General features: G+C 42.4%; 1 protein-coding gene across 1 annotated transcript in view; it reads right to left on the reverse strand.

Moving 5' to 3' along the window:
• LOC122094761 (protein MLN51 homolog) overlaps nt 1–17,320 on the reverse strand; it is a 44,760-nt gene extending 27,440 nt beyond the window's left edge. Inside the window, exon 1 of the mRNA XM_042665363.1 lies at nt 17,283–17,320. Coding sequence (XP_042521297.1) covers nt 17,283–17,320 — 38 coding nt within the window. The remainder of the gene's footprint in view (nt 1–17,282) is intronic.
• Between the last annotated feature and the right edge of the window lie 1,589 nt (nt 17,321–18,909).

Genomic DNA, 18,909 nt, shown 5'->3' on the forward strand with positions numbered 1-18,909 from the left:
CTTTTCCGGCTAAACTTTCTCTCTTCTCCTGCTTTTCTCAAAACTGCCTTTTTTGCTAAACTTTCTCTCTCCTTCCACTTTTTCAAAAACTTTCTTTTTTGGCTAAACTTTCTCTCTCCTCTCGCTTTTATAAAATTTCCCTTTTTTGGCTAAACTTTCTCTCTCCTCCCCCTTTTTTAAAACTTACCTTTTTCAGCTAAACTTTTTCTCTCCCGCTTTTTTGAAAACTGCCTTTTTTGGCTAAACTTTCTCTCACCTCCCATTTTTATGAAATTTACCTTTTCTGGCTAAACCTTCTCTCTCCTCCCGCTTTTATAGAAATTACCTTTTCTGGCTAAACCTTCTCTCTCCTCCTGCTTTTTCGAAAACAGACTTTTTGGCTAAACCTTCTCTCTTCTCCTGCTTTTTCGAAAATCACCTTTTTTTGGATAAAATTTCTCTCTCCTCCCATTTTTTCTAAAAACCCTTTTACCCACTGGACAAAAGCCCTCTCCACCCATTTTTGCCTTCAACCCCCCCTTTACCCATTGGACAAAAATCCTACCTCTTCACTTTAGGCAAGAGTCCCCTCCCATAGAAAAAGACACACCAACACACCAGGATCCCCCTCCTCTTTCAGAGTGAAATTTTCCTCCCCCCTCTTGATTTTCTTCTGATCTTCGAAGCGATCTTTGTCAAGATCAAAAACTCATTTGGATCTTTGAAGTGTTCTTCGAGATCTTGAAGATCTTCAATCCAAATTCTTAGTTAGATCTAGTTTTTAGGAAAAAATAATATATTCTTGAGCCACCTCTCTTGAGTGTTCTTGAGTGTTCTTGAGTGTTCTCGATTGTTCTTGAGTGTTCTTGAGCATTCTTGAGATAGAAACCCCCCTTTTTATAGGTTCTTTGCGTATACGAAGAGATCTTTGTTAAGATTTGAAACTCTGCTCAGATCTTCAAAGTGTTCTTTAGGACTTTGGAGTTCTTTAATCCATTTTTAGGTCAGCCCGTTTCTTTCCAGAAATAACCTTTCCTAGCTGAACCTCTGTCCAAGTGTCCCTGGAATCTTTTCGAAAATAGCCATTCCCAACAGAAGCTCTATCAAAGTGCCACCTCAGCCTAACCCTCCCTTAGTCTATCCCCAATGGAAGCTCTATCGGAGTGCCACCTCATCCCAAGCCCAAAAGTAGCCTTCCCTAGCTGAAGCTCTGTCCAAATCCAAATCTAAAAGTGACAGTTCCTAGCCTGAACTTTGTCCGGATACCATCACAATCAGCATCTCTCAAGAAAAAAAGTTTGACGTCAAGACCATCTTTCCCTGAGCCAGGAGAATCTGAAAAATAGTTCGAATCGGCACTAATCAGGGACCCATCCCTCTTGACCCGAAATAGGGTTTAAGTTCAAGTATAATTTCTCAACCAACTTGTCATAATGTAGACTTTAAACAGACCTTGTCTTAGTGTATATAGTAGATTGAATTCAATTAATATATATATGTGATAACTTAGCCATACATGTAGAATAGTAATAATTATGGAAAATGTTCGTTCTCAAACATCTAGCAAGAAGACTGGTTGAACCGGGCAAATTGGGTGCTTAACACCTTCCCAATTCTACAACCTAACGCTTACGCTAAATCTCTAGACCAGACCAAATTTTGAGCCCTTTTTTCAAGAATCGGGCCCATCCCCAGGTCCTAGGCCCATAACCCTAGGTGGTGACTCCAAACCCCATTTGCATGATCCAGATCCCTGAATTGGACCATCATCAAACCCCCTGTCTCAAATAATGAATTTTACACTCTTACGAAATAGGGCTCCACATATCTCCAAGTGGCGATACGATGGTGCGGGGCCTGCAAGTAAAGCACACACGACTCGATCCCCTCCCCCTCATATGAAGGTGAAGAGAGAGAGAGAGAGAGGAGAGAGGATGGGGATGCATAGTCCATTCTTCTCCGGCCGCTACCCTCACAGTGGCGACTCCACTGGAGATAAATGTAAAGCTTCCAATACTAGATGCTACCTTTAAATGCAAGAACATCTTCCACCACATTTGTTTGAAGACATATTTGGCCAACCCTATGTTTATAATTATATTCACTAACTGCATCATGCATCATGCTCGAAGTAAAATCATTTGGCAACGGACTCCCTGTCATGCTCGCACCCTCGAGGAGGTCAGTGTATGTCATGAAAAGTACTCGAGAGCAAATGATACCTGCTTCCTATACAAGAGTGGAAGGTATCATCAAATGGCAAGGATGTTGTATTTGTGCTAGCACCCTCGGGGAGGTTCAAGCACTTTATGGCATTCTGAGATCGAATAATGATTACCCTACATTACACTTTTACACACAATCACTCACGGTTCCACCACCCTGTGACCAATTGCTTAACCTTGTGTGTAGTCACGAGTAATAAGCAAGGAAGTCACCACATTGATCTTGTACCTACGGGTATATCAAAAGGATCATGTACCTTGCGTATATAGATCTAGTCAAGGAAGTCTTGTCGGTCCTATTGCATCCACCGTATGCTCGCATCATGTAGAAAATAGATGAAAAAGCTAGGAGTGCCACAAGCTAATTGTCGAACTTGTTTGCAGTCTTGAAAAGGAATGTTCCTACACTATATTCCCGTCGTAAAGAATTGCTTTCCTAAAGTGGGTTTCGGATGAAAAGTGTCCTTCCTCCTTAAGGAAAAAGTCCAAAAACATGACTCAATCCCGTCAGTCACATCAAGTCCCGAGAAGTCCCGAGAAAATCAGGAGGAAGGACCTCTAGTGGGAAAAGAGCAAGAAAAGCATGACTTTATTACATAGAATATCTTATGGGAATATTCTCAACAAGCCATTTGTATGAACTTCTCACTTATGGCATTGGGTGAACCAAGGGCATCAAACCCTATCCACCCCTACCATTTAGTGGACTGGCCTTGGATGAATTAACATTTGTTAATTTAGTGAATGTATGAACAAGGGGTTGGGAATTCAAGAATCCTAAAATAAACCACTTTTGGTTCAGGCACAATTCCACACCTCAAGTATTCGCCGCAGTCCCTTTGGACATGTAAGGGTAATTGATTGACTCACCTAAATCCAGAATCACCTCCATCATCTCTTCAAGATTGTCTACTACCAGGTGATTACAACCCAGTAAGCATAGATCCACCCAACATGAAAACACCTGAATAGGCCTGGGTTCGTCCCGTGGAAACCTTGTAGACAGAAATGGCTGAAGTCAAAAGAAGGATAGCTCAGATATTGCATATACTTTAGAACCCTCCCAGAGCTGATCCCAGGAATGAGCCGACACCAGCAACAGGAGATCTAGACCAGAATGGAGCTACAGGTCATCATGGGAATTCTTCCCAAGTCAACTCAGGGAAACCAGAGCATGTTTGGCCAATCGGTCAGAGAGGATCTTCACCTACCCGGCTGAATGGTCAACGAGGGGCCTATTCCAGGGTCCTTCCTCCTAGGGTAGTGATCGAAGATGAAGGAGAGGAATTTATAGCACACGTCCGCTATGAGCCTCTGGAGATAGAGAAAGAAAGGAAGCTCAGAGAGCAGTTAGAGAATTTGAAGAGCATAATTCGAGCAGGAAAAGGCTCAGAAGGCCAAGCAGTGGATTCTGAGGAACTGAGTTTCTTCTCTGGAGCAAGAATTCCAGAAAAATTCAAGTGGTAGACTGATAGATTTGATGGGTCAGGAGACCCCGAGGCTCATCTCAATGCCTTCCTTAACATCGCCAAGTCGTGGCAACTTGCAGATAACCAGATGGGGCAAACCTTCATGTTAACCCTATCGAGACCAGCACTGAGGTGGCTCACACAGTTGGAGTCATCACAAACTCATAATTGGGCGACGGTAGTGAAGGACTTCACCAAACAGTACTCCTACAATACTGAGGTGGATGTGAAATGTCAGGAGCTCGAGACATTAAGGCAACAACCTAAAGAAGGATTCACCGCCTTCTTGATGAGATTCAGAGACAAGGCTGCCAAGATGGTAGATAGGCCTTCAGAAGCAGAGCAGGTAGATATGTTAATAGAGAACTTGTCAAAGCCCTATTATGATGTTCTTTACTATTAGCATGTGTAAACTTTTGATGCCTTGATAGCCACCAACACATGGGTGGACAATAGAATTCTGAGAGAGACCCAGTATCAAGGATCCTCCTAAGATGCAAGTAAGAACACTCGAGTCAGACGAGGAAATGGTCTGGAAACTAATATGGTGAGTGCAGTTTAGCAGTCAATCTCACCAGCCACATCTTAACAACCCTTCATAATACAAGCAGATGCACTAGCCCAAAAGGCTCCTCGCCCAAAAAGATAGTTTTCTGATCTAAGAATGCCCGTAACAGCCATATATGAGAGGTTAAAAAAGCAAGGATTGCTAGGAACAATGGCTCCAAGAGTAATCAGCAACCCTCCCCCAGCTTAGTATAGGGATCATGAGTATTGTGCCTACCACACTCAGAAGGGGCATAATACTGAAACATGTTTGGGTTTACAGCATGCAATTCAGGACTTGGTAGACAATGGAACCATTGAGGTCAAGATCAAACAGCCACCCAATGTCAATACCAACCCACTCCCTGATCATGTGAACAATCTGGATGAAGAAACAATGGAGAGTGACCCCATTCAACTCATTGTACCTAGAGCTTGGAAGAATTATATGAATGCCCACACTTATAGAAAAATCATGAGTCAAAGGGCTAGAGTTATAAGAACCCCCAGAAGAAGAGAATCATCAGAGGAAGAGTCAGAAGATCGAGTACCCCCATCCATCCCTCATCATCAGAAGAATCTACCGCACCACATTACCAGCCTCTGCCATATTATTAGCCTCCGTCATATCATTAACCTTTCCCCCGCCATCAAAGTGGAGGAACCTCTTCATCCTATCACCCCCAATCTTCATACCCTACCTCTCATATTACATCATCTTCATACCATCCCACTTCATATCCCTCATCAGCTCATACCAATCCCATTCTCAAGGTTTAGTGTATAACCCAAAAGAAGGATGGATGGATGGGAACGATTGGTAGGATATGCTTGTACTACCAGATTCCCCAAAGATGACTTCATCAACAGGGTCAGTAAATGCATTAGGGGAAGACTAGGAGAGTGATCCCACTTCTCTAATTCATCCTGCTGTAACTTCAGAAGATAATCTAGAGGTAATTGAAGATATTATAGCTGATCTTCTCAGAGCAGTAACCACATTGGCTATAGGGGAGCAGATCAAAGAATACATTTCCTTAATCCACTTAGGGAGTGACCTAGAGGATGATGAGTCAGGACTGGTCCAACTTCAAGCCAGCAATGATAGGACCAACCCTATGGAGATCTTCTGGTCCGTATGCTTTGAATACTATGAGCGTTTAGATGCCGAAGAATTTGAAGGTCCTGAGGAGTTTGATGAAGAATCAAGTGGGAGTGAAATCAGCAAAGAAGAGGATGATGACGATGACGATGACAATGACGATGAGGAAGAAAATGAAGATGAGAAGGATGGAGATGACTCTGAGGATGATGGGTATCCAGACTGGGATGACTACCAAAGGTCTTGGTACAATAATTATGATGATGAGTAAGAATATTACTAACCAGAACATCCGATATGTTTCTCAGTCTACGCCATTGGTAATGATGACCTAATAGCTGATCCAACAATTAGCATTTACCCTTCCCTATGTATGGAGGGAGATGATTCTACATTAGATTCAAAAAATGAGGGGAATCTAGAGTGCCGATGCAAGTTTATATGGAAGAACAGTACTCCAAATTTGAGTAGGAAGAAAAATGGTGTGAAGTGTATTCCAACACATTAAGAATGCAAGAAAGGTTAGGAGAAATTGACAAAATGTTAGGGGAAGTAACCGTCAGTGATCTTTACTACCGGGAGCGATTGGATGATCTGGAGGAAATAGGACCAGATGACAAAATCACAGAGGCAGTTGACACTGCATTCCAATAGCTTTCCAATGCAGTCAAGAAGCTATAAGCTAGGGCTATGGATATTTATGGAGGTCCTTGACTTCCCACCCCAAGCAGAGAAGGAGAATCAGAAGAAGATGATTCTATGGTGGTGATAATCACCCTAACCAATAGTGATGATGAAGATAGTTATCCCACCGAGATTATTATGAAAAAACCAATCAACGTGATGGAAACTAGAAGTGGGAAAGACTACAAGGGCAAGGCTCTAGCAGTAGAGCAGCCAAGGGCTAATGAGCCCAAAACTAGTAGGGTAAAGAAAGAGCCAGAGAACCCAGTTTTGGCTCAACTCAAGAAGTGCCAGGCAAACATCTCCATTTGGGGATTGTTGATGGCGTCCACTTCACACTGTGAAGCAGTCTTGAGGTCTCTCACTAATGTGCAAGTGCTGATCGAGATAAATCCGATGAACCTCACACATATAGTAGGAGCAATATATGCAGTGCAGTCTTTGATGTTCTCAGATTCTGTGCTTCCTAATGAAACCCAACACAATCGGGCTCTCCACATTACAGTTGAATGCCTTGATAAAATAGTTCCCCAGGTTCTTGTTGACAATGAGTCCACTTTTAATGTGCTACCATTGAGATCAACAAAGAGTATCGGCATCAACTTAGAACAAATGAGGCCAACCACCCAAACCATAAGGGCATACGATAATACCAAGAGGAAGATCCTTGGCATCATTACCCTTGCTATAAAGATTGGCTCTATGAAGTTTGCTATTGATTTCCAAGTCATTGATATACTGGCAGCTTTTAACATGCTCTTGGGAAGGCCTTGATTGCATCCTGCAAAGGCGGTGTCCTCTAGTCTCCATCAAAAAATGAAGTTCATTCATGAGGGTAAGGTAGTCTTAGTGGCCGGAGATCCTGAAATGGTTAACACTCTGGCCAACATTGAAAATGGGGAAGAACAAAACTAAGAAGTGCAACTGAGTGGTTTTGAAATAGACACCCCTTGCGCAGCCATTACCAAAGAAGCTCCAAAGGAGAAAATCCCAGCTAACTATGAAGCCATCTGGAGTCTGTCAGTGAATCAGATGATGAACATGTAGTATTTTCTTGGCATGGGACTAGGGAAATATCACCAATGAGTTCCAAAGTAGCCTAGTTTGGTAGTGAACAAAGGAAAGAATGGTCTCAAGTATACTCCTCCAACTGTCAAAGGGCAGAAAGTGCTATGGATGACTAGGAAGATCTTTATCACTTACTACCCTACTCTCAATGGATACTTTGTGAAAGAATGAGAGGATTTTCCATTTTGTGGGAATGTAGAGCTGTGGTTTGATGAAACTACTGCCAAGATGCAACCATGACTTGAAATTTTCTTCCAAGACAAGTTCGATTGGGTGACTCATGAAGTGGAACAATAGAAAATCCTAGTCAAAGAAGGTGACCAAGACAATTGCATCACTGGGATAGCAGAAATTGCACTGATTGAGACTGGGTCTTCCTCTGATGATCCTACAACATTGATCCAATCAAAGGAGGCACCTAATTCTCGAGTCCTCATGAAGAGAGAATGGGAGAAGAAGATAAGGCTCACCTGGAGACTTCCGCTTCTCATTGATTTGAAAGGTTTCATTTGTTCTCTCCTATAAGAGCCAAGAGCCCGAGAGTTGCATGAGCTCAAACCCCATCCTTTCAAAGGAAGAAGTTGTATGCAAAATAGAGGAGAGCACAAAGGATGATGGTTTGTATGTATTGTTCCTGAACCAATTACAATGGGAAGGCTTGTGAAGGTGGTTAAAGATGTGATCGAGGTACCGGGATGGCATCCCTCAACAGGCTCGAAAAGACAGACTTCATAGAAAAAGGATTGAGTAGTCTCCATTGATCTTCACCCCTCAGAAAGTTTGACTTCTTAGAGCACGAGATTGATCAGTTAGTATTCATGAAGAAGCGGGCACCTGTCCAGAGGAACCATGATGCCACTAAAGAAATAGCCATAACTTTTTCAGTAGGCGAAAAAAGCCCTTTGCGACATCTCCTCATCCATCAAGCCACTGAACCACTTCTGAACTGGACAAGCATTGGAGAAAATTTCAAGTTTGCCCATGCTATTGAGGTAACTAGCCTGATTACCCCTAGTGAAAGCATCAAGCCAATTATCGAGTCTGTAGTCAAATCTATTGTTTGTGATTCTGTGTCAATCTCCCCTTTTGAGAAGAGTCCAAAGTCCTTGTATGGCAAGTTTGTTACTCCTTCCATGCATGAAATTTTTTATTCTGAGTATGACTTACCTCCTTTTTCCATTGATGACCTTAATAAATATCAAGAATTAATAAAGTAATGCAAACCAAAGAAAGCCCAACCCATCCGTGAGGATACGTGGTTTATTAATCTAGGAACCGACCAATGCCTTTGAGAGGAAAAAATTGGCACTACCCTTGATGACAAAGAAGCAAAACGGATGAGTAATCTTCTGAAGGAATTCATCGAGGTCTTTGCTTGGTCTTATGAGGATATGCTTGGTATCAAATCCAACATTGTGCAGCATCAATTGCCGACTTACCCTGGGGCAAAGCAGGTAAAACAAAAGCTCTGAAGAATGCGGCCAGAATGGAGTGAAAAGATCAAAAAAGAAGTTGTGAGGCAATGGAATGTGAGTTTCTTACAAGTGGTGAAGTACCCCCAATGGTTGGCCAATATTGTACCAGTACCGAAGAAAGATGGAAAGGTACGAATGTGCGTAGACTATCGAGACCTTAACAAAGTAAGTCTTAAAGATGATTTTCCATTACCTCACATTGATGTATTGGTGGATAATATGGTGGGGCATGCTTTGTTATCATTCATGGATGGATTCTCAGGATATAATCAAATAAGCATGCACCTAGAGGATCGTGAGAAAATAGCCTTCACCACTCCATGGGGGAACCTATTGTTACAAGGTGATGCCTTTTGGACTGAAGAACGCTGGGACAACCTATCAAAGAGCAGCCACAACCATATTGTATGACATGATAAATAAAGATATGGAAGTCTATGTGGACGACATGATAGTAAAGTCTAAAGATCGACAGGGGCATATTCCCGCACTAAGGTGATTCTTTGAAAGAATCAAGAAGTATTAGCTGAAGTTGAACCCTCAGAAGTGTGTATTCGGGGCAATGGCGGGAAAGTTGTTAGGCTTCTTGGTGAGTGAAAGAGGCATTGAAGTTGACCATATCAAGATCAAGGCAATTCAGGAAATGCCCACGCCTCGAAATGAGAAGCAAATACGAGGATTTCTAGGTCACATCCAATATATTAGCAGATTCATAGCTTAATTGACTACAATTTGTGAACCAATTTTCAAGCTGCTAAAGAAGGGTCAGCCCACGGAATGGAATGACCAATGCCAACAAGCCTTTGACAAGATCAAGGAGTACCTTATGAACCCACCAGTATTGACACCATCAGTGGAAGGAGAACCACTTTTGTTGTATTTGTCCATGGGAGAATATTCCATGGGCTCTTTGCTAGCACTGAAGGAAATGGAAAAGGGGAAGAACATGCCATATATTACCTCAGCAAGAAGTTTCTAGAATATGAGACCCGGTACACATCTTTGGAAAGAACTTGTGCTGCTTTGATTTGGGCAACTAAAAGGTTATGACATTACATGGTTTCCTATCTAGTGCATTTGATCTCAAAGATGGATCCCATCAAATATCTCTTCGAGAAACCGGCTTAATAGGAAGGATGGCCTGTTGGTTACTTTTGCTATCAAAGTTTGACATCACCTATGTTACTTAAAAATCTAGCAAAGGGCAAGCCATAGCTGATCATTTGGCTGCTCACCCCATAGAAGATGGAAGATCCTTGGACGATGCCTTTCCCGATGAAGGAATAGCAACAGTAGAGGAAGAAGACACAGTTAATAAATGACAGTTATTCTTTGATGGAGCAGCCAATCAGAAGGGATGTGGTGCGGGAGTATTGTTTATCACTCCTGATGGTCTTTATTTACCTTCATCATTCTGCCTCGACTTCCCATGTACCAACAACATTGCTGAGTATGAAGCTTGTGCTTTGGGACTCAAAACTGCTTTAACCGTTGGGGTGAAAAGGATCAAGGTTTACAATGATTCATCTATTGTCATCTGTCAGACAAAAGGAAAGTGGAAAACTAGAGATGAGAAGCTAAAGCCATATTAAGAGCATCTGGAAGAGGTGATTGAACACTTTGAGAAGATTTTGTTCAAATACTTCCAGAGGGATAATAACAGGTTTGCTGATGCCCCTGTAACCTTAACTTCTATGGTAGAGTGAAACCCTATGGCTAGAGTCCGACCATTCTTAGTAGAACAAAGAAGCAGGCCCATTTATCAGAATTCAGTGAAATCTCTCACTGTGGATGGTCGGTCTTGGTTCATTCACATAGTGGATTTCATTAGGGAAAGGAAGTATCCAATTGAAGCAACTAACAAAGAGAAGAAATTTCTAAGAAGATATGCCACCCAGTTTATTCTCCAAGAGGATCAGTTATACAAACGGTCCTATGACATAATACAGTTGTTGTGTGTAGATGAGGAACAAGCTACAACTATCATGGAAGAAATTTATCAAGGTCTTTGTGGACCCCACATGAATGCCAAGATGTTATCTAAGAAAATCCTCACGCTAGGATATTACTAGAACACAATGGAATCAGATTGCGTGGACTTTGTCAAGAAATGACACAAGTGTCAGATATTTGCTAACATCATACATATCCCACCAACAGAGTTGCATTCGCTCAGTTCACCTTGGCCATTCTCCACTTGGGGCATTGATATCATTGGAAAGGTTAACCCTAAAGCATCCAACGGCCACGAGTTTATCTTAGTAGCCATTGATTATTTCACCAAGTGGATAGAAGCTCAGTCCTATGCAGTCCTCACATCTGCTAAGGTGGCCAAGTTCATCCAGGAAAACATCATTTCTCAATATGGAGTACCTCAAGAGTTGATATCAGATCAGGGATCCCATTTTTTAGGCAAGACTAATAAAATCTACACAAAATTTGGTATCAAAAGCCATCGCTCTACCACTTACAGGCCACAGACCAATGGGGTAGTAGAAGTAGCTAACAAGAAAATCATATTCATTATGTAGAAAATGGTAGAAACACACAAGGATTGGGTCGATAAATTACCCCTTGCCTTATGGGAATACCTGACTTCTGTATGATCTTCGACAGGGGCAACTCCTTTCTTTTGGTGTATGGAGTTGAGGCGGTTCTACCTGTGAAAATCCTGGTACCATCCCTGAGGGTGCTTCTTGATAGTCAACTACCTGAAGGAGAGTGGATGAAGGCCAGACATGACGAGCTCAACTTTCTTGATGAAAGGCATATGAAAGCCATAAATAATCTGAAGAAGTATCAACTGATAATAGCCAGGGCCTTTAACAAAAATGTGAAGCCCTGCCACACAGAGGTGGGCAAACTTGTTCTTCAAGAACAAAGAGTCCCAATTCATGACCCAAGAGAAAAATTCAGGCCCAACTGAAGCAGCCCATTCACTGTCAAAGAAATTCTACTAGGCAAAGTTGTGAAACTCGTAAACCACAACGGCGAAGAAATACCCGGACTGGTTAACATGGATAAACTCAAGAAATATTATGTCTGAAAAGGTGAATAGCCTGAACTACGTCAGACTTGATACCTTTCGAGGGATATGTAGGCAACTTGACATGAGCAAGTGCGGTCTCAACCATCTAAAGGCAATAAATCGGTTCCTTGATTAATATTCAAAATACCTTAAAAGATCATCATAGTTTGTGTCCCCCAAAAATCGCCATTATGCATGAAAGTCCATTAGGTATCCGTCATCCACCCATTGGTCCGTCACTTCTTACTCAGGATTCTATCACGCAAGAATCGCCATTTGGCATGAAAGGCCATTAAGTATCTGTCATTCACCTATGGTCCATCCATTCTTATCCAAGATTCTATCCTCTTTTAATTCACCTATGGTCCATCCATCTTTATCCAGGATTCTATCCCCTAAAAGAAAATGGCCACTCGACACTAGTTTATCAAGGCTAGTTTATTCTCCACCCTTGATCAATTAAAGTCAAAAGAAAAAAAGAAGAGCTTGATGCAACAGTGGTAAAGGCCTATTTGAATCATTAGCCAATGAGTAATGCTTTGACATCATATCTCATTATTTGTATTGGTTTCATGAAAATTCATGGGCTCGTTGGATAAGACATTGAGAAAATGGACCTTGGACAAAAATATGAAGGCACCAGGATTGCTAGAATCCATGAATGTGTCATTTCTTGGCCAAGTTGGATGTGTGAAGCTACATCACCAATTACTTCGACAGGTGCCTCAACACTGGGATGCTGACCTGCAAGTATTTCAGTTTGGATTAGTAGAGATTTGCCCAACTCTTGAAGAATTTTGGGTTTGTATGCTATCTCCACCCAAAGGCAGTTTGTTCCAACCCTCTTCGAAGAAAAATTGCCTAGAGGAAATTCAAGATTTCTTCGGATGGAAAGAAGAAGAAGTAAAGCAGTTTGTCAGGCATGGGAAGATCGACATTCTTAAGGTGGCTCATATCTTCATCCAATATCTACCAATGGGAGGAATCCATCAGTAGCGATCCCTAGATGCTTATTTACTTTGCATGATAGCTTGTTATGTTCTCCGTACTCCCAGGCATGGTGCACCATCTGTTCTGATTGAGGTAGTAAAACAATTGAAGAAGGGAGGTGACATCGTCCCTACGGTTTTTGCATAAACATTCAAGGGATTTGGTAACATGAGCTATGGCCATAGATTCAGACTAGACCATTATCAGGGGAGTCCTATTTTTTAGATTTGGCTCCTCAAGAAACTAAAGCTCACCACACCATTAAGGGGAAGCCCACTCGGAGTTTTTTGTTACCAGGATAAGAAAGAAGTTTTGGCATTCAACCTTATCACCGATTGGGAAAAGTACCTACAGGAAAGGACTGTGCAGGATATCGCATGGAGGTGCCAAGGAAACCACAAGAAGATTTTCTGATGAAGACCCCTGGCCACAACTATGTCAAATTGATGGGATTTTCTCAAACGTCCTTTTATTTGCCTATATACATCAGGCGACAATATGGCCTCAAGGAGACGGACCCAGAAGAGTTAGTGAACTTTCACCACCTCAAGAATAGTCTCCCCAACTTGTTATTCACCTATCCCATCTGTGGTAGGAAAGTGGTCCCCCTTTTCATGTAATTCACTTGGTAATGGAATGAGGAAGTATGTGGATTTTCGTGTTATCCCGATTATTCTAATTATGACTTGAGTTATGGAATTGATTGTGCCTAAGCATTGCAAACAACAAAAAAAAAAGGAAAAAAAAAAAAAAAAAGACAAAGAAAGATTTTCTTTGTGCCAAAAGTAAGTTTCCATAGAGATGTTGAAATAAAATAATGAATAAACAAGGAGAGGGAAAAAGAAAAAAGAAAGAAAATATCCATGTGTTTGTGTTTGCAGGAAATACAGGAACAAATCCCTATGGGTCAGAAGCCATCATCTGAACTGTACTCCGAACCATCCTTATGAAGCACTGGGGAGTCCACAGATGCTACTCCAACTTGCTCCAGCCTCTGGGTTAGGTCCTCAATCAGTGCATCCTATCGGGGAATCTCCCGATCCTTGGTAACTATCACCTCGCACAGGCCATAGTGCATCCTCCTAATCTCAGTATAGACCTCCGGGGACACTTGAGAAAGAGCATATCAACCAAAGAAATCCAAGAGTTAATTGGAAAATGATCAAATACTCACATAATCATAAGGAATAGGTAGCCAAAGGGAAGCATTTACATCTGTGTTCAGCTCCAGAAGATGAGGGAGTCTGGGGTTGGCCACGTTAGGATAGGTCCAGGCAGGGAAGCCACGAAAAGGAATGTTAGCAACTCTTAGAGACCCATTGGCACTAGTAAAGGGCCTTGTTTGGGAAAGATCGGTAGCACTGGCATGCGACCGAACAGCAGAAGGATCTATATGTCACATTCTCCCCTGAAAGAACATCAGTCAAGACCAGAACAACGAAGAATCTGCAGGAAATACTCAGGGGTGCACATTGTCTCCTCCTCTAGGAAGGCTCTGTAGTCCCTATCCGGATCAAGAAAGAGGTCCTCCCATACTCCGTTAGCTAAGCGCCTCATCTCGTCCACTAGGATGATCTCTGGACAGTGCATGGTGGGTGGAGGAAGACTGGGAGAAGGACGTGGATCGATATCTGACCATTAGGGTACTACCCTCTCTCCTAAGTACTAGGCATGGCCCCATAGGCCCTGGAAAATGACTCAATTCTCAAACAATTGATGAACCCAGTCGACTCTCTCGGAATCTAAAAACACAAGGTCATGGAATGGTCTCCAAGCAACCTACAAAACCAAGGAAGGGTAAGTACAGCATCAGGCAAATAGAATATTAGTGTCGGACATAGCATACCTCAGTGAGATCTTTCAAAAGAGAATGAGCGGTGGTCCCCGGAGGATGACATCGGGCCCAGACCACCTGGTTATCTCCCCATTTTGTGGCCAGGGGGAAGAAGAATGTCTCAAGATCCCTCAGTTTAAGGGCTAGGATTCCCAGATGCTCAAAACACTAGGGCTATTTCAAGAAATCAAAGTAAGAAAGTGCAGACCAAATGACCAAAAGAAAATAGATATGAGAAGGAAAGTTACATGGATGATGTAGCCTGCCCCCTTAAGGCCCTTATCCCCATAGGACAACAGGTCCAAGGACCGCAGGAGATATGCATAGGTGACCCCGCCCCAATCCCAGGTATCTACTGTGCGAAGATCTTTGAGGAAGAACACCAAGAGGATATCTACTCCCCCTCGGAGGTCACTGAAGAGGCACTGACCCACGGAAAACAGCAGGGAGGAACGTGACATGTTGCTTGGATTCTCCCCCAGGCTAACTTTCCACCATCAGTCACTAATCTCCCCTAGGCAGATGCACATATGGCCGGCTTTAATGGTGATACCGGTCAGATCTGCGAACTCCCTGGTAGTCGGGAATCTTGCTGTAGGGTCATGGTTCTACCCCCAAATGGAATGCCTATCAAGGCATAGAAGCACATAGGCGTAATGGTGATCTCGCCAACAGGAAGGTGAAAAGTGTGAGTACTCGGCCACCACCACTCCATCAGGGCCCCCACCAATGCCAAATTAAACTTCTGGGTCTCTACAAGGGCCAGCCGGCACAAATAGGTATCATTAACCATCTCCTTCACCCTGCGAGGGAGCATCCTCTGCCAAGATTGAACCATGTTCAGATGGTCATAGGAGGCCAAGGTAGGTGGTTCCTTCCCCTCATGCTAATGGAAATAATAAATAAATAATAAAAGAGTATAGAACTAACTTCAGAATATTTAAAATTAGTTTATTAAATTTCATTTACAATCAAAATATTTGATTGTAAAAAATAAAATAAATATTAACAAAAATATATATGGTTATCATATTAAAAAAAGGAATAAAAGATGATCGAAATAATGAATGAAATGTAAAGACTTACCCAAGAACCCCATATGGAGTTGCAGATGTGATTCTGGCTGTTGCGAAGGGTTTGCTCGGAATACCAATCATCCTAGCTCTCATCCCTATGGGAAAGACTATTGCAACTCTCAAGCTGAACCTCTCCCAAAGTCTTCATTTTCCTCCTTTCAGCCATATTTTCAAAAATTGTAAAAAGCCCCCAAAACTTTTAAAATTTACAAGAAGCCCTAGAAAGTTTCCCAATTTGCATAATAGCCGGTGAGAATGTCAAATTCTCCAAATAACTCTTCCCTCAAGAATAAGATGAATATCTTCAAGAACTCTAAGAGAAAAATGAAGAAAACCAAGAACAAGAGGAAAAACTTCAAGAAAACCCAGAGGGTTCCAGGAACTCACTTCACTCAAAAAAGTTAGAATGAAGAATGAACAGGGAAGGGGACCCATTTTATACCAAAAAAAATATTAATTTTAATATTCCAGATCAAGCATCAAGAATCAAAAGATTCTAAATCAACATCAAGAATCAAATTCTAAACCAAAAATCAAGAATCAAGGAAAAATCAAAATAAGACATAATTTACTCGGCCCCAGGTGGCCCAATCACTTTTATCTGGCCCCAGGTGGCCCAATGTTGTTAACTTGGCCCCAGGAGGCCCTTCTTCTTTGAGTCGGATCTGAGTGGCCCGATTTCATAGATCAAATCCCTAAACTGGCACATGTGAAGCCTAACTAAGGAAAACCCATGCATCAAACAATTTTTTTTGCAAGACTAGAAGAGTAGCGAATTCCTCTCTTGTAATCATTAGTCCTAGATAGTCCAGATCAGCTCGAAAGACCCAACCTGGAGACCATATTCCCTAAACTGGCACATGCGAAGCCCAGCTAAGGAAGAATTAGGATCAAAGTACTTTTTTTTTTGCAGGATTGGAAGAGCAGCGAATTCCTTTCCCCCAATTGGCAGCCCAGGTAAGTCCTAAAACTTTAGAGATATTATCTGTTGCATTTTTTTTTTAACTCCGTCGTAACTGAGCAAGATGACGACAGTATATGCTCTAGGTGACAAAATGTGGTCATTCTTTCCTCTGTCCCTTGGTCATTGGCACAGGCCTCGCCCAAAGAGGGGCATTCTATAGACACCCAATTTTGTCACCCTCCTATGGCTATAATGAAATTTGGATCTTGGACGAGACTTTCGACTTCTGACCGACAGAGGTGCTGATGGAAACATTCCCCTCTCAAAACCCTAGAAATCCATGCACAGGAGAGAGGAAGGTTTAATTTTGACTTTTCATATATGAAAGAATCTGGTCAAGATGACCATGCAGATAAATAGTGCTCGGAAACACGATTATGATGATATATGATACTTTAAAATTGGGCCGATGAATCTCCGGCAATCATCCTCGAAAAATCACGCCTTCTAGTACATATGCCACAGACACGGACAATCCCGTTGAAAACCTAGAAAAATTTCTTTCCTAACCCAAACACCCTAAAATTCATCTCCTACCTACCCAAATAACCCCAAAACACTCCCAAGTCTGAAACCCTAGAAATCCCCACGCAAGAGCGAAGGGGTCCAATTTTAAATTTTTATATATGAAGGAATCCGATCAAGATGACCGTACTAATGAATAGTGCTCAGAAATATGATTCCGACGATATATGATATGCCAAAATCAGACAGACGGATCTTGCGTAATCATCGTCAGAAAAACCCATATTCGCATGTGCGCTGCGCACACTGGCCAACAGGCCAACCCGCGCGCGTGCTTGCTGCCCACAGGCTGCAGCACATGCACTCAGCCTACATACCTCTGCACACCCTTGTCGCATAGTGTGCACGTCCCCATTGCACAGTGTGTGCGCCCCCACCACACACTGTGCACCCCCCGTCGTATACTATGCATGGCCCCGCCGCACGGTGTGCACCTCGTTGCATAGTGTGCATGCCCTCGTCGCACGTTGTGCCTGCTGTGCACACCTTGCCTGCATGGCCATGCACACTGTGCCTACACCATGGGCAGGTGGCCCACACATCGTGCACATTGTCTGCACACCCGCGCATGCACACACCTATTGTGCACAATGCCTACACACCCATGCATTCGCGCACCTGTGACATCACCTGCATTCCCCGCCTAAACTTTCTCTCTCCTCCCACTTTTTTGAAAATTACCTTTTCAGTTAAACTTTCTCTCTCCTCCCACTTTTTCAAAAATTACCTTTTTCGGTCTCTCCTCCCGCTTTTTCGAAAACTACCTATTTCAGCTAAACTTGCACTCTCCTCCCCCTTTTCCAAAAATTATCTTTTTTGACTAAATTTTCTCTCTCCTCCCACTTTTTTGAAAATTACCTTTTTCGGCTAAACTTTCTTTCTCCTCTCGCTTTTTTGAAAACTACCTTTTTTGGCTAAACTTTCTCTCTCCTCTCGCTTTTCTGAAAACTGCCTTTTTTGGCTAAACTTTCTCTCTCCTCGTGCTTTTTTGAAAACTGTCTTTTTCGGCTAAACTTTCTCTCTCCTCCCACTTTTTTGAAAATTGCATTTTTCGACTAAACCTTCTCTCTCCTCCTGCTTTTTTGAAAACTACCTTTTCTACTAAACCTTCTCTCTCCTCCCGCTTTTCTAAAAATCACCTTTTTCTAGCTAAAATTTCTCTCTCCTCCCATTTTTTCTAAAAACCCTTTTACTCACTGGACAAAATCCCTCCCCACCCATTTTTGCCTTTAACCCCCCCTTTACCCATTGGACAAAAAATCATATCTCTTCACTTTAGGCAAGAGCCCCCTTTTTCGTCCACTGGATAAAGGGATTCCCCCTCTCCTATTTGACTGGAAAAAACTATAAATACCCCCTCCCTTACAAAAAGACACACCAACACACCAGGATCCCCCTCCTCTTTCAGAGTGAAATTTTCCTCCCCCCTCTCGATTTTCTTTTGATCTTCGGAGCGATCTTCGTCAAGATCTGAAAATTCATTCGGATCTTCGAAGTGTTCTTTGGGATCTTGAAGATATTCAATCCAAATTCTTAGTTAGATCCAGTTTTTACCCAAAAATAGTATGTTCTTGAGCCACCTCCTTTAAGTGTTCTTGAGTGTTCTTGAGTGTTCTTAAGCATTCTTGAGATAGAAACCCCCCCCCCTTTTTTTTAGGTTCTTCAGGTCTACGAAGAGATCTTTGTTAAGATTTGAAACTCTATTCGGATCTTCATAGTGTTCTTCGAGACTTTGGAGTTTTTCAATCCATTTTTAGGTCAGCCCGTTTCTTTTCAAAAATAGCCTTTCCTAGCCGAACCTCTATCTGAGTGTCCCTGGAATCTTTCCAGAAATAGCCATTCCCAGCGAAAGCTCTATCAAAGTGCCACCTCAACCTAGCCCTCCCTTAGCCTATCCCTAGTGGAAGCTTTGCCGGAGTGCCACCTCATCCCAAGCCCAGAAAT

This window comes from Macadamia integrifolia, chromosome 12 (assembly GCF_013358625.1).
Source record: "Macadamia integrifolia cultivar HAES 741 chromosome 12, SCU_Mint_v3, whole genome shotgun sequence".
Lineage (NCBI taxonomy): Eukaryota > Viridiplantae > Streptophyta > Magnoliopsida > Proteales > Proteaceae > Macadamia > Macadamia integrifolia.